Here is a 12756-nt window from a genome sequence, read left to right as displayed (position 1 = left end):
TTGGTTGAATTTGCGAATAGAATGAACAAAGTAGACTCTAATCTACCAGTGCATAATACGATATTGATTTAAACAGTCACAACTGCCACAGAGGTTAGCACGCCGAACTCACAACCAAAAGACAGCAGGTTCAAAATTTACCACTGGAGTAGCCCAAGACAACTATCGTAATGTGTCTTCAAGTTAAACCTATTGCCTTAGCTTAAAATAGCCTACTAGTGTTGCTATGCATTAAAACACGAAACCAAACCAAATCTACTTGAACCTATTTTGAACATGAACCAATGAGGAACACCTGTGAACAGCATACTGACCAAAGGCCACTCATGACCACCATATTTCTGCTAACCCAGTCTATCCATTTGTTACCCATTAACCCTATGTTTTACTTCATGACCACTAACCCAGTCTATCCATTTGTTACGCATTAACCCTATGTTTTACTAAATGACCACTAACCCAGTCTATCCATTTGTTACCCATTAACCCTATGTTCTACTTCATGACCACTAACCCAGTCTATCCATTTGTTACCCATTAACCCTATGTTCTACTTCATGACCACTAACCCAGTCTATCCATTTGTTACCCATTAACCCTATGTTCTACTTCATGACCACTAACCCAGTCTATCCATTTGTTACTCATTAACCCTATGTTTTACTTTATTGAAAATTATGGTTTTTTTTTTTTTTTTTACAAAAGGCAACAGATTTTGGTAATTTCAGCAATTTACTCAGTGCATATACAGGAAAATATACACAAACCACTGGCAGAGTTTAAAAACCCCCACAAAAGCGAAGTCTACCAAAGTACCCTATTTTTGGACAGGGGGGTGGGCTTGTTAATCTGTGTTATTACAACTGTATTAACCTAACAATGACTTTTGAAGAAGAATGAGTTCATGATGAAATTAACTGGCAGGCCTGTCTCGAAAATGGGAGCTGAGACAGCTCTGTGGTCTGCATTAAACTTTGTTTTGAAAAGATGTGTGTCTATCTCAGACCAGACTGGATTGGCTGCTGTGGTACATCTCTGGGTAAAGCAGGTTACTCTCACTGATTTGGCAAAATAAAGCCTTTATTGTGCTGATGTGCCATTTAAAAAAAAAAACAATTATGCAACAAATTAAACAAACAAGTCAAAGTTCACCTCAAGAAATTACTTCCTCAAAGATGAAGAAAAAAAAAGACTGTAGAATCTGCCTGCAGTAAAGCCATCGTTACAATTAAATTTTCAAGCCACAGGCCCACTGGGCTAGTGAACTTCCAAAATGCAGTGGCCATAACTAAATTTCAATGGCCTACATAAAAACCTAAATATGAAGCTTACCATAGTATTTTCTTGTAAAACCCTGGACAGACACTAACTAAATATATATTGTGTTAAAAATGTGGAAGGCATTTTCATTTTTCTTATTTATTTTCTCATGAAGAATTAAGAACAGAATTAAGTTCTCCTAACATCTCCATTTCATAATCAATATCTTCAACACTTCATCAATCGTCTAACTGCAAAATATGGATGTTTCCAACTTCTTTACAAACACTTCAACAGTTTTGGCTAATTGAGAACTAAAAAAGTGGCTGTTGGCTTGTCACTAAGTTAGTTTCAATTCCAGACATTTTTCTCTGGTAAGTGACATGGTAAGTGACTGGTGACATGGTTTTACAGAGGCTCATGCTCATATCACATACGTGCAGTTCTAAATTTAATAACCAGCGTATCATATATGCTTTAAATTGAATGAACACTGATATGCTGTATTTGTTGTTGTTGTTGCAGGGTTTAATGCCCTTTTACAGTACACGACAGACTATACATGGCGGCCAGTATTAATGGTGGAGGAAGAACCTGGGAAAACCCCAGAAAGAACCACCGACCCACGAGAAGCTACTGGCAAGTTTTCTCACATACCCACATTGTCCAAATCCGAGGCTGGAACCCACACAGATGTGAGATGGCAGTGATCCGTAACGGAGAGTGCTTTAGACCACTCGGTCACCTTGCTGTACTTGTTGCCACTGGTTTGGATGCAGATTTTAGAAGATTCATGTACCCTGTATGCATTTTAGAAGCATGGTGAGTTTTGCTGAATGTACCCTGTATGGAGTTTAGAATTAGAAACCATGTGAGTTTTGCTGAATGTACGTTTGTATGCATTTTTGAAGCCTTGTGAGTTCTGATGGCATCAGTTTTGTTCACAGAATCATTTAGCTTGCCAAGAATTATATTTGTCTAACATGGATGTGGGTCCTTTTTTTCCTGGTCTGGCCTCTCAGACTCTCATGGCAAATTCATAAAGTGGTGATGAATTAAATAGACTGTTTATAAGTACCCAAATCATAAACAAAAAGGATGATGCCACAAAGCAAAGAATTTTAGTCATTTGTAGCCAGGCCTGGCCCTAGGAGCATGCAGGGCCTTAGGATGTGTGGGGCCCGAGGCAGCAAAAGCAATGAGCATTTCTCCAAGCAAAAGAAAATGCCTTGTGGAGTTGATTTCCTGAAAGTGCAGGGCCCAAGATGGTTGCCTCGTTTGCCATGACCTAGGGCTGGGCCTGTTGGTAGCTCAAAAATTTCAGCGCCCTCCATCCATTATATGGGGGCTGAATGCCCCATGCCTAAAACGTGTGTCATGCGCTAACACATCACAAATATCCGGATCAATATTAAACATTCAGAATGGAATATAAAGCGCTCCACTTTATGCCTCTATATGCTCCAATGTATATGCTTAAAATATTTTGTAAACTCCACCTTTTCGCAACAAAATATGTCAGTGTGTGATTTAGATTAATAATAATTATAACAATTTTTCAGTCATCTCGCTACAATGTCTGCAGTTTGTAGTGATGTCTAGCACTGAGGCTTCATGCTGCAGACATGTAGAGTCATGTCCCACCCAGTCACATTAACCTGACACCAGGCCGACCTGTCCTAACACTAACCTCTTAATGTTGAGTGCCAAGTGAGAAGGCTGCTAGTACCATTTTTATGTCTTTTATATGACTTGACTTGAGTGCAAACCCGCAAGCCCTGCATCCCCCATCATCATGTATATACTGTATAAATTGTACATAACAGATAGAAGGCCTCAAGGTAGATTAGTTCTGTAACTAACTGAGTTACCATCTCTAAATAAAGTCTTTATTATTATTATTATTATTATTATTATTATTATTATTATTAAATTCTTTAAAATGTGCATACAATAAAGGTAAAAATATAAAATCAATACAATTCCAAGGTTAAATTTGTGGTATAACTGCATTCCAGGTTGATATACATACATGATTAAATCAAATATGTGGAGTAATCAATATTCATAGCCGTCAACGCGAACAGGCCATATTCAAATTGGTACAGACCAAGTTATAGTAAATGTGATTACTATGGAAACTCAGATGTTACAATCTACAAATCCTGACCTGCTCATGACTATCAAAGTCAACGCAAATCTGTTTCCAAGATCCAAGTTAATGCATTAACAAAGATCCTAGATTACACATTATCCAAGACCATGTGTTGGCAACCTATGGCAAAACACTCTTTGGAAAGACCCTCTGTACCAGTTGTAGTTTAGTGTCAAATGTACTGAAAACAATTAAAGTAAAGGCACCAATATGACTTCACATGCAGCACTAGCTCTTGGACCTGCCTGTCCTAGAGTCTAATTTATACTTACCCCAAATCTTAATGTATACATTACCCCAAATCTTAATTTATACATTACCCTAAATCTTAATTTATACTTACCCCAAATCTTAATTTATACATTACCCTAAATCTTAATTTATACTTACCCTTGGCCTCAACTGACATATTACCAAGTTTATACATTATGCAAGACACTATTTTATACATTAACTAGGGTTTAGCGGCCCAGGGTATTGTATAAACTAGGTTCTAGGATAATGTATTTAACAGGTTCCAGGATAATGTAGTAAATAGGATCTAGTAGTTTAATACATCACCCTAAACCCTATTTACTACATAACACTAGACCCTATTTACTATATAACCCTAGACCCTATTACTACATAACCCTAGACCCTATTTACTACAAACCCTAGACCCTATTTAATACATAACCCTAGACCCTATTTAATACATTACCCTAGACCCTATTTAATACATAACCCTAGACCCTATTTACTACATTACCCTAGACCCTATTTACTACATAACCCTAGACCCTATTACTACATAACCCTAGACCCTATTTACTAAATTAACCTAGACCCTAGTTTATACAATACCCTGGACCTATTTACTACATTACCCTAAACCCTAGTTATCCTAGACCCTAGCTTATACATTATCATAGATCCTATTTACCACATTACCCTAGAACCTGGTAAATTAACCTAGACCCCAGTTTATACATTACCGGAGACCCTATTTTATATATTACCTTAGACCCTATTTTATACATTACCTTAGACGCTAGTTTACACATTACCTTACATCCTATTTTATACATTACCTTAGACCCTATTTTATACATTACCTTAGACCCTATTTTATACATTACCTTAGACCCTAGTTTATACATTACCTTAGACCCTATTTTATACATTACCTTAATTACCTTAGATCCTATTTTACACATTATCTTAGATCCTAGTTTATACAGACATTATCACGTTGTTGCAAGCCAAGGCAAAAATCTGCTACCATCCTAATGTCACCCAGAACATTTTCAATACAAATACCATGGCAGCCACATTTGATTCGAGGTCAGATTGGCATCATTTTCATTTAGAACAAACTAAATATTATAATTTGTCTTTTGGTGAAAACCTCATTTTCTGTATGACTTTCCATTTACAAGAAGCAGCAATAACGAGATTTTCAAGATAGCTGCCATTGTGGCCACAATGAATGTCAAATCAGGACCATTTTCATTCTGGACTAGCTATTAATCATAAGAATTCTTGTGAAAATCCAATATTATTATGAATTTCCATGAAGAAGAATGTCATGTTTGCCTGCCCGCGATTACATAAGTCAGGAACAAAGGAATGGGTTACCGCCATGAGTATGTCGACCCTGCACTGTCGTGGCGATTCATGTTTGTACAAGAGTTCTCTTTGTTAGGTGTCAAAACTAACATGCAGACGTTAGAAGCTTTGTACAAAGGACCCTTGTTGCTGTTGTAAATCTCCCTGTGTTGACAGATGGCCTGAGGTTCGTCTGTTAATCTGAACCGACTGGGGTAGAATTGATATCCAATCAGAACTGAGAAATGGTGGGGCCATCAATTCGAACCAGAATTTAACAGTCATTTGGGCTGGGAACGAATTAGTCATTGTGAAGCATCGTGCTGACAAGTTGTAGCAATAACTCTGGGAGCCACTTGTGATTTGGCGGGAAAAGAAACCTTGGTACATTCAAGGACAGCAAGCTTTGTAAAGGTCTGTGAGTTATTTGCTTGATTGTTGCAGAATGTTACAGCATTGTAATTGTAATTATGTGCAGTATGTATATTTACTTACTAAAATTGTTAGTACATAGAATTACTTTTGTATTGTTTAATTTACATGCGTACTTGAGAAATGAGCTATGATTATGTAGATTGCTCGCTCGTCAGAATTAATATTGTAATTCGCTATTTAGTTACTTCATGATAAACTAGTGTTTTTATTTATGTGATATTCTAGATTTTGCAATTGTTGAATTAAATTGTAACTTTGGAAATGGTTGCAGTGTGTAAATTTAAATTTAAATAATATGGATATTTGAATATTTGTGTACACTTGTGGGAGTGTAAAGTACAGAAATGCGTTAGATTGTTGTGATATTGTTGAGAATAATAAGATTAAGAATATATATATATATATATATATATATATATATATATATATATATATATATATATATATATATATATATACACACACACACACACACACACACATATATTGATGTGACGCAATTTAGTGATTTCTGTATGTTAAATAGGTTACCGCTCTTTATTGCAATGTTGTTTTCTATAAGAACGTGTGTGGTTTACGATGTGCACGAATGCATGACCAAAGATGTAGATAGCCTTTATCCGATGATTGATTGTTGATGTATTGTGAGGCAAGATGGCTAACACAAATTCTAATGTCCTTGTGTTTTTCGCAGGAAGCTTTTGGGGACAGAACCACCGGGTAGTCAAGTCCCGAGTCTCAGAGAGACAGGATAGAACAAGGCAGTAGGCCGAGAAGAAGCCTAGTTGCTGGAGAAAGAGAGAGAGAGGAGGAGGAGGAGAAAAGGAGACAAAAGAGGAAGAGGATAGGAAGAATCAGAGTACGGAGAACGCCGGAAGGAGGAAAGGAATTGGCGGAGTAAACACAGATCAGTAGAAACCAAGTACAGGGGAAAGCCATCTCACAGTATAATCACGTGATGAAATAGGTTGTTACATGGTTGAGAGGAAGAAGATTGGTTGAGAAATTAATATCGTTTAATTTGCATTAAATTGTTATTCTTTTGAATTTCACCTTTGTGTTCTTAATAATTTAATTGTCGGTATTGCTGACTGGGGGCTCGGAGCTTTACTTCTCTTTATCACTAATCTCACTTCCTACAAAAACGAGCCAGGGTGGGAATTCCACAGTAATTCAAATAAACATTGGGAGCATCCCACCCCAACGCATAACAGTAGGTCACAAAGAACTTCACTGAGAAGCAGCAATAGAAGTTTTTCAAGATGGCCAATGTGGAGGCCATATTGGATGTCAGATCGTAACAATCTTCATTTGAGATTAACCCAACACCATAAGAAGTCATTTTGATATGACTTCTGTTTAGGAACTCTAGTAATAACATCTTAAAGATGGTTGTCATGGTGGCCATAATGACATCAGACCAGCTTCATTTTCATTTAGGACCAGTTAGATATCATTTAGGACCAGTTAGATATCAATTTAGGACCAGTTAGATATCAATTTAGGACCAGTTAGATATCAGTTTAGGACCAGTTAGATATCAATTTAGGACCAGTTAGATATCAATTTAGGACCAGTTAGATATCAATTTAGGACCAGTTAGATGTCACAGGAGTCTTTTGGATATGACCATACAACCAAGAGCAGCAAAACAAAATTTCAGGATGGCTGCATTGACATTGTTCTCATTCTGGACATTCAAAACATCACAAGAAAATAAGAAGTCTTTTAGTGAAAATCACATACTGATATGACCCTTGATTCAGGAAGTGTAGCAGTAACAAGATTTTCAACATTGCCACTGTAGTGGCCATATTGTTTCTCCAAGTGGTATCATTTTATGTGTACCAGCTAAACATCATTAAGGTGTTCTTTTGAAAACTCGTGTCAGTTTGATAAAAAAAAAATGGTATAAACCATGAGCAGATAATGTTGCATTTTCACAACTAGCTCTTGATTTCTTAATGGCATTCACATTTTCAGTAATTCAGGGTCATTTTGACGATTAAAAATTCCATAGCTATCACATGTCTTTGAGTGAGGCCTCTGAAAGAGACAGGGAATGACAAATATGATCTGGCAATGTTACACTGGCCCAATTCACCAATATTTTCAAAACCAAATCATTATTTTCATGAAAAAATCTATAGAGGCAGGCAGATTATTTTTTTTATATGTATGCAACTACTTTTTACAGGAGAAATGTTACATTAGGAATAGTTATTTTAAGTGTCTCATCCATTTTTCACACAACTGATGATGGTGTAATCTATGATGCACATAATGTCAAAACAACACCTGATTGGTCGAAATTTAATTGGGGTAGTGACTTTAAAATGTCAATTCTTTTCACCAATCAGCGATCTTCCTCTATATTGTGCCCATTAGTAGCTTTCTAAAATGGAGATTTGACCAAAATAGATAATTTAATATGAAAGTTAGTGGAAGCTGTGGCAGTTGATATTCTTCTTTTAAATGCAAGTGTCCAACATGTTTCTTGTCAAAAGTAATTACATACTTATATAAACACCTGCTGTATCATTGCTTTAGCGTGACAATGCATTCAAAAAACTGTGCAGTCTTGAAAATAGCATTATCTGACCAGATAAGCAAACAATTTTGCCATGTTTTTGTTTGCCGACTTTTCCTTTATCTAACTCAAAAATATCTGAAAGCTGTTTTAAAGTTAAATGTACTGACATTAAAATAAATTCAAAAATATTGCCAGGAATCACCATAAATGTGAATACCACTAAGAAATCAAGGGCAATGCATTCAACTATTATCTACATTTACAAATCTTATCTCATATATGTTCGTCTAAGAGGCCAGGTACTGTAAGATAATATTTTCATGGTTTTGACCTATTATAGCTTGCGTCATGTGCATTAGTCTGACCCTTGTCACCCCATTTTTCACCTTTGGATATTTATGCCGGTGTGTAGGGTAAGAGTCCATTCCCTGTCGAAAAGTTGGAATTTGGTGTTGGCATGGGCTAGCCGCTACTAGCTGGCTCAGCAAATGACCTTTTATCGAGATATTGATAAGAATATGATTTACTTTCTCAGAAATCGTGAGCATAGTATTTATCGTGTCTTTAATCCGCTGACAGACAAGATGAAAGTATGTCATTGCTGAAATATGAACAGGATCTGGCCATTTGTATCCCGAGTCACATGACTACAAATCTCGTAACCAACATGTCAATGACATCATGAAAGGTCATTCAAGTTTGCCAGGCTGACTAGTAAATGGCTATCCCATGCTGACACCAAATGGTGTCGGCAAATTCCAACTTTTCGAGAGTGAATGAACTCTGACCTTACACACCAATATAAATGTCCAAATATCAAAAATGGGGTGGCAAGGGTCAGAGGAAACTCGGACTACATGTGCATGTGGTTCTTTAGTAAGGGTGTTACCAGTGTACTGTGTAGAGGGTAAGAAGGACTGGGATGGGTAACTACTGCAACTCGCTTGTCCAAAGCACGTGAGCTTAGAAAAGATTTTCTTTAATCCTGTAATGTGAAAAAAGATTTTCATGACTGCTGCCATGCTGGCCATATTGGGTGTTGAGATAGGCACCATTTACATTTAAAACCAACTAGACTTCATATGACTTCTACTGGTGAAAACCACTTGCTGATGTAAACATGTATTTAGGAGATTTTCAATAGGACCACAATGGTGGCTACATTGTATGTCTCAGTGGCACCATCATAAGACAGGACCAACTTAAGAAATCTTCTAGTGAAAATCCCATGCTGATATGACTTTCCTCTCAGCAGTCCTGGCTGTCATGGCAATCATACTGGAAGTCAGGTATTCACAAATTTTCATTCAAGACCAAGTAGAAACCCCATATTGATATGACCATCAATTCAGAAGATTTAACAACAAAAATATTTTAAGATGACCACAGTGATGACCATATCCATTTATATTTAGGAACAACAAGATTTTTGATTCAATGTGTGTGAAACGCCTCATGGCAATCTTTCAAATAGGAGTAGCGACAACAAGCTTGGTCATTGGAGCACCAAAACCAGATCAATATTTTTTAAATTACAGGAAAATCACCGTTCTGCATTGCACAGGTTATCCGAGTGGCACTTACAATACCTCATCTAATTCCTACAGATATTCACATGTACACTACAATTAACATGTAAGGAGAGTAATCACAATATACAATGTATTGTAATGGCAAAAGATACCACTCAATAAACGCAACTAAATCGGAGTGAAATATGGATCACAGTAACTTCATTTCAAGATCCATACAAGATTTCTGGGACCAAATCAGAGAGATTAGTGTAATGACCATTTTTATCATAAAGTGTGAAAGTGCATATCATAACAAAACTTAATTATAATTAATAACAATTACTCAACTTTTCACTACGTTTCACACATTTAAATTCATCTATCCAAGCATTGTTGAGTTTAAAATATACTGAAGTTTTTCAATGGCATATTTTAATTTGATTCCGTTAGTGTACATTTCAACATGGCACCAAAATTATTATCTTTCCAAAGAGTATACAAACTGTTTTATACTTGTCAGGTTGCCTACAAACTACACAACACATTACTCAATAATGAAATATTGATAAGTAAAAAAACTAAGGTGTATACAAGAAATGCATCAGCGCATGCCATGAGCAATGATTTGATTGGTTGTTAGGTGGATAACAACTTGCCTGACGATTACAATATATGTAAACAGTCTAGTGAAAGTTGTTTTAGTTGTAAATATCTATGCTTGGCGGGTTTTGTTTTAGCTTGAAATACTATGTTTGGGAGATGTTTTAGCTGGAACTACCTATGCTTGTCAGGCATTTTAGCCTGAAATACCTATGCTTGGCAGATTTGTACTTTCTGGGAGTTTTTGTTGTTAAATCAGTAGATCCAAAGATTAGGGCCAAAATCAAAAGACTACTGGACAATCTGGAGGACTTTGCATGTATGAAGATGCACAAGTTTCATGGTTCCAGGTATAATATTAGTTGCAGGTATATCGGCTGTAAATAATCTCTGGTCATGTGCTAAATTAAACAACTGAACTTCAACATACAAAGTATCAAATGTAGGTCACATTAACCTTTTATCTGAGGTGTGGTACAAACAGAGATGCATACAATTTAGTTTAATGATTCAAGCATGAAAAACAAATTTAACCAAAATCAGTGAAGCATGAAATATGGATCAGAGTGATCTACTTTTTTGTTGAGGGTGAAACAATGATCAAGATGCATCATCTCACAAACATTTTAGGTATAAGAATACAGGGTTCCAAAAACCAAAGTTAAATACAAACCTCAAGAAAATAAAGTACAGGTATGAAGTCTACCCCCTTAGCCCCCTCCAATATGTTACCTTAAACCTAGGAAGAGCTACAAATACATATGGTATATACAAGATTTATTTAAGTGTGGCCATGGATGCCAACTGGAGAACAATGCCTCAATGAAGTGGTATAAAAATAGCTGTAGGGGGTGGAGAAAGAGTTGAGCCAGTTCATAAAAGGCAGTACTTTTCATCTGTATTATTGCACACATGGATAGAGAGGAAAGCTAATGAATTTTGAACAAGGAAATTATAAGAAAAAAAGGGGGCCTGAATATATTGGGATAAAAAAAGTTAGAAGTCGTCAGATATAAATAATGGCTAATGCTCGAGTGTGAAGCACACAGCTTTCACACATAACAATAGTGGCACATACCAATAAACACTTTATCTTTCTCAATGTAACAGGTTATGATACAATGTTACACAAAAAGACACAAAGTCAGCATATTGAATGCACATTCATGTAGACAAAAGGGGAAGAGTGATTCACATTTTTACAATTCAGTCTTCTTAAAATAAATCTGGTAAAACATGCCTGCGGCTTATCACTTGATGCTGTTGTAGCCAGTGCTACAGACCAAACAAAACTGTAAAGTAATCAATAAAGTGGTGAGCATCAAGTCAGATGGCTTACTACTTGTGGGGAAAAAATCCTGATCAATAGTAAAGCTATAATGTGCCTTAAATGGAGTGGGGTACTTTTAATACACCTATCACATATGATGTTACATGTTTAGAATTAGAGCTGTACTGAGAGAGAGAGAGAGAGAGAGAGAGAGAGAGAGAGAGAGAGAGAGAGAGAGAGAGAAGAGGAAAAAAGGGGAAAAAATTGAGAAAAAGAGAGAGAGGGAAGAAAGAGACTTTATTGTGACCTTTTACATAATCCCTCTTGGAAATAGGAGAGGTGGGGGGAAATAGGGCCTATAAAAATCAACCATGGAATTTACAACTTAATAAAAAAAAATATTACAGCTTATTGCCTTAATTCATAGATATGCATATCAATAAAAAAAATTCTGGGAACAAACCAAGTCTTTATAAGCATTCATAGAATACTCTAATCAAAAACGGATTTTCAGCTTCATAAAAGATACAATTACAGACAAACATTATTCAAGCCCCCTATTACATCATTTTCCAGTGTATCCTTTAAAACCGCAAACACGTTACCTGTTCTAGGCCCTCTCTTCATTTTCTCCATGATTCGTGAGCGAATATTCTTTTTTGACTGCATTCAGTGACTTCTTTCATTTGCTATGTATACGTGGGATATTATCTCTTTCAGTGTATTTCCATAAATACTTGCGTAGAATGCTTAATGAGTTAATAAAATTGAGGTTACCACCACAATCACAAATCTTGGTCACGACATTCAACCGGATCCGTACGTTGTGGCGGAAGGTGGAGGTCATTTGGAGGGGATTTCCTCCCATCATTCCCCATTCTAAACTGCATCAGTTTACTAACAAGAAAGCCGATTGGATATTAAAGGTGGGTGTGTCAGAATGTTGGGATTTTCTATTATGGAAGATACCAGGTTTCATTTAGGGGAGTAAGCAATATCATGTAGTTTGGCTGTGTCATAACATTCATTAACAATAATGAAGATGCATTTTCAAAAATTGTGTGAACAGAAGAATACAATTAAGACCTTTGATTAGCGAATTGAAAGAGTGAGAGAACCTTATTGATGTAAAAGTCTAAATTCTTGAAATACTTACTTGGTGGACTTCCTGGTGGACTAAAGCTTTTCTGAAAAGAGAAAATAAACAATTTCATATAGTATGTATAAGTCAGTCAGTAAGTGTTCATTGATCTGAAAGATTAATATGTTGATGAAAATATGTTAAGGATTTTATTTTTTATCGTTGCCTTTGATATACATTTTGCAGAAATGTAATGCCTTCAGTGTTTATCTTGTACAGTACTTCAATTTAAAGGTCTCTTCATGGATTTCTTATGCC

The 12756-nt window shown here is 36.1% G+C and overlaps 1 protein-coding gene across 1 annotated transcript in view; it reads right to left on the bottom strand.

Moving 5' to 3' along the window:
* The window catches only part of LOC149776126 (uncharacterized), a 613155-nt gene that overhangs the window by 126015 nt on the left and 474384 nt on the right, over window positions 1-12756 (bottom strand). Inside the window, exon 5 of the mRNA XM_089942586.1 lies at window positions 12514-12544. Within this exon, the coding sequence (XP_089798712.1) occupies window positions 12514-12544 (31 nt within the window). The remainder of the gene's footprint in view (window positions 1-12513; window positions 12545-12756) is intronic.

Source organism: Sinohyriopsis cumingii, chromosome 18, assembly GCF_028554795.1.
Source record: "Sinohyriopsis cumingii isolate HCF-2022 chromosome 18, ASM2855479v2, whole genome shotgun sequence".
Lineage (NCBI taxonomy): Eukaryota > Metazoa > Mollusca > Bivalvia > Unionida > Unionidae > Sinohyriopsis > Sinohyriopsis cumingii.
Note: the sequence above shows the minus strand (reverse complement) of the source record. Positions and strands in the feature narration are given on the sequence as shown.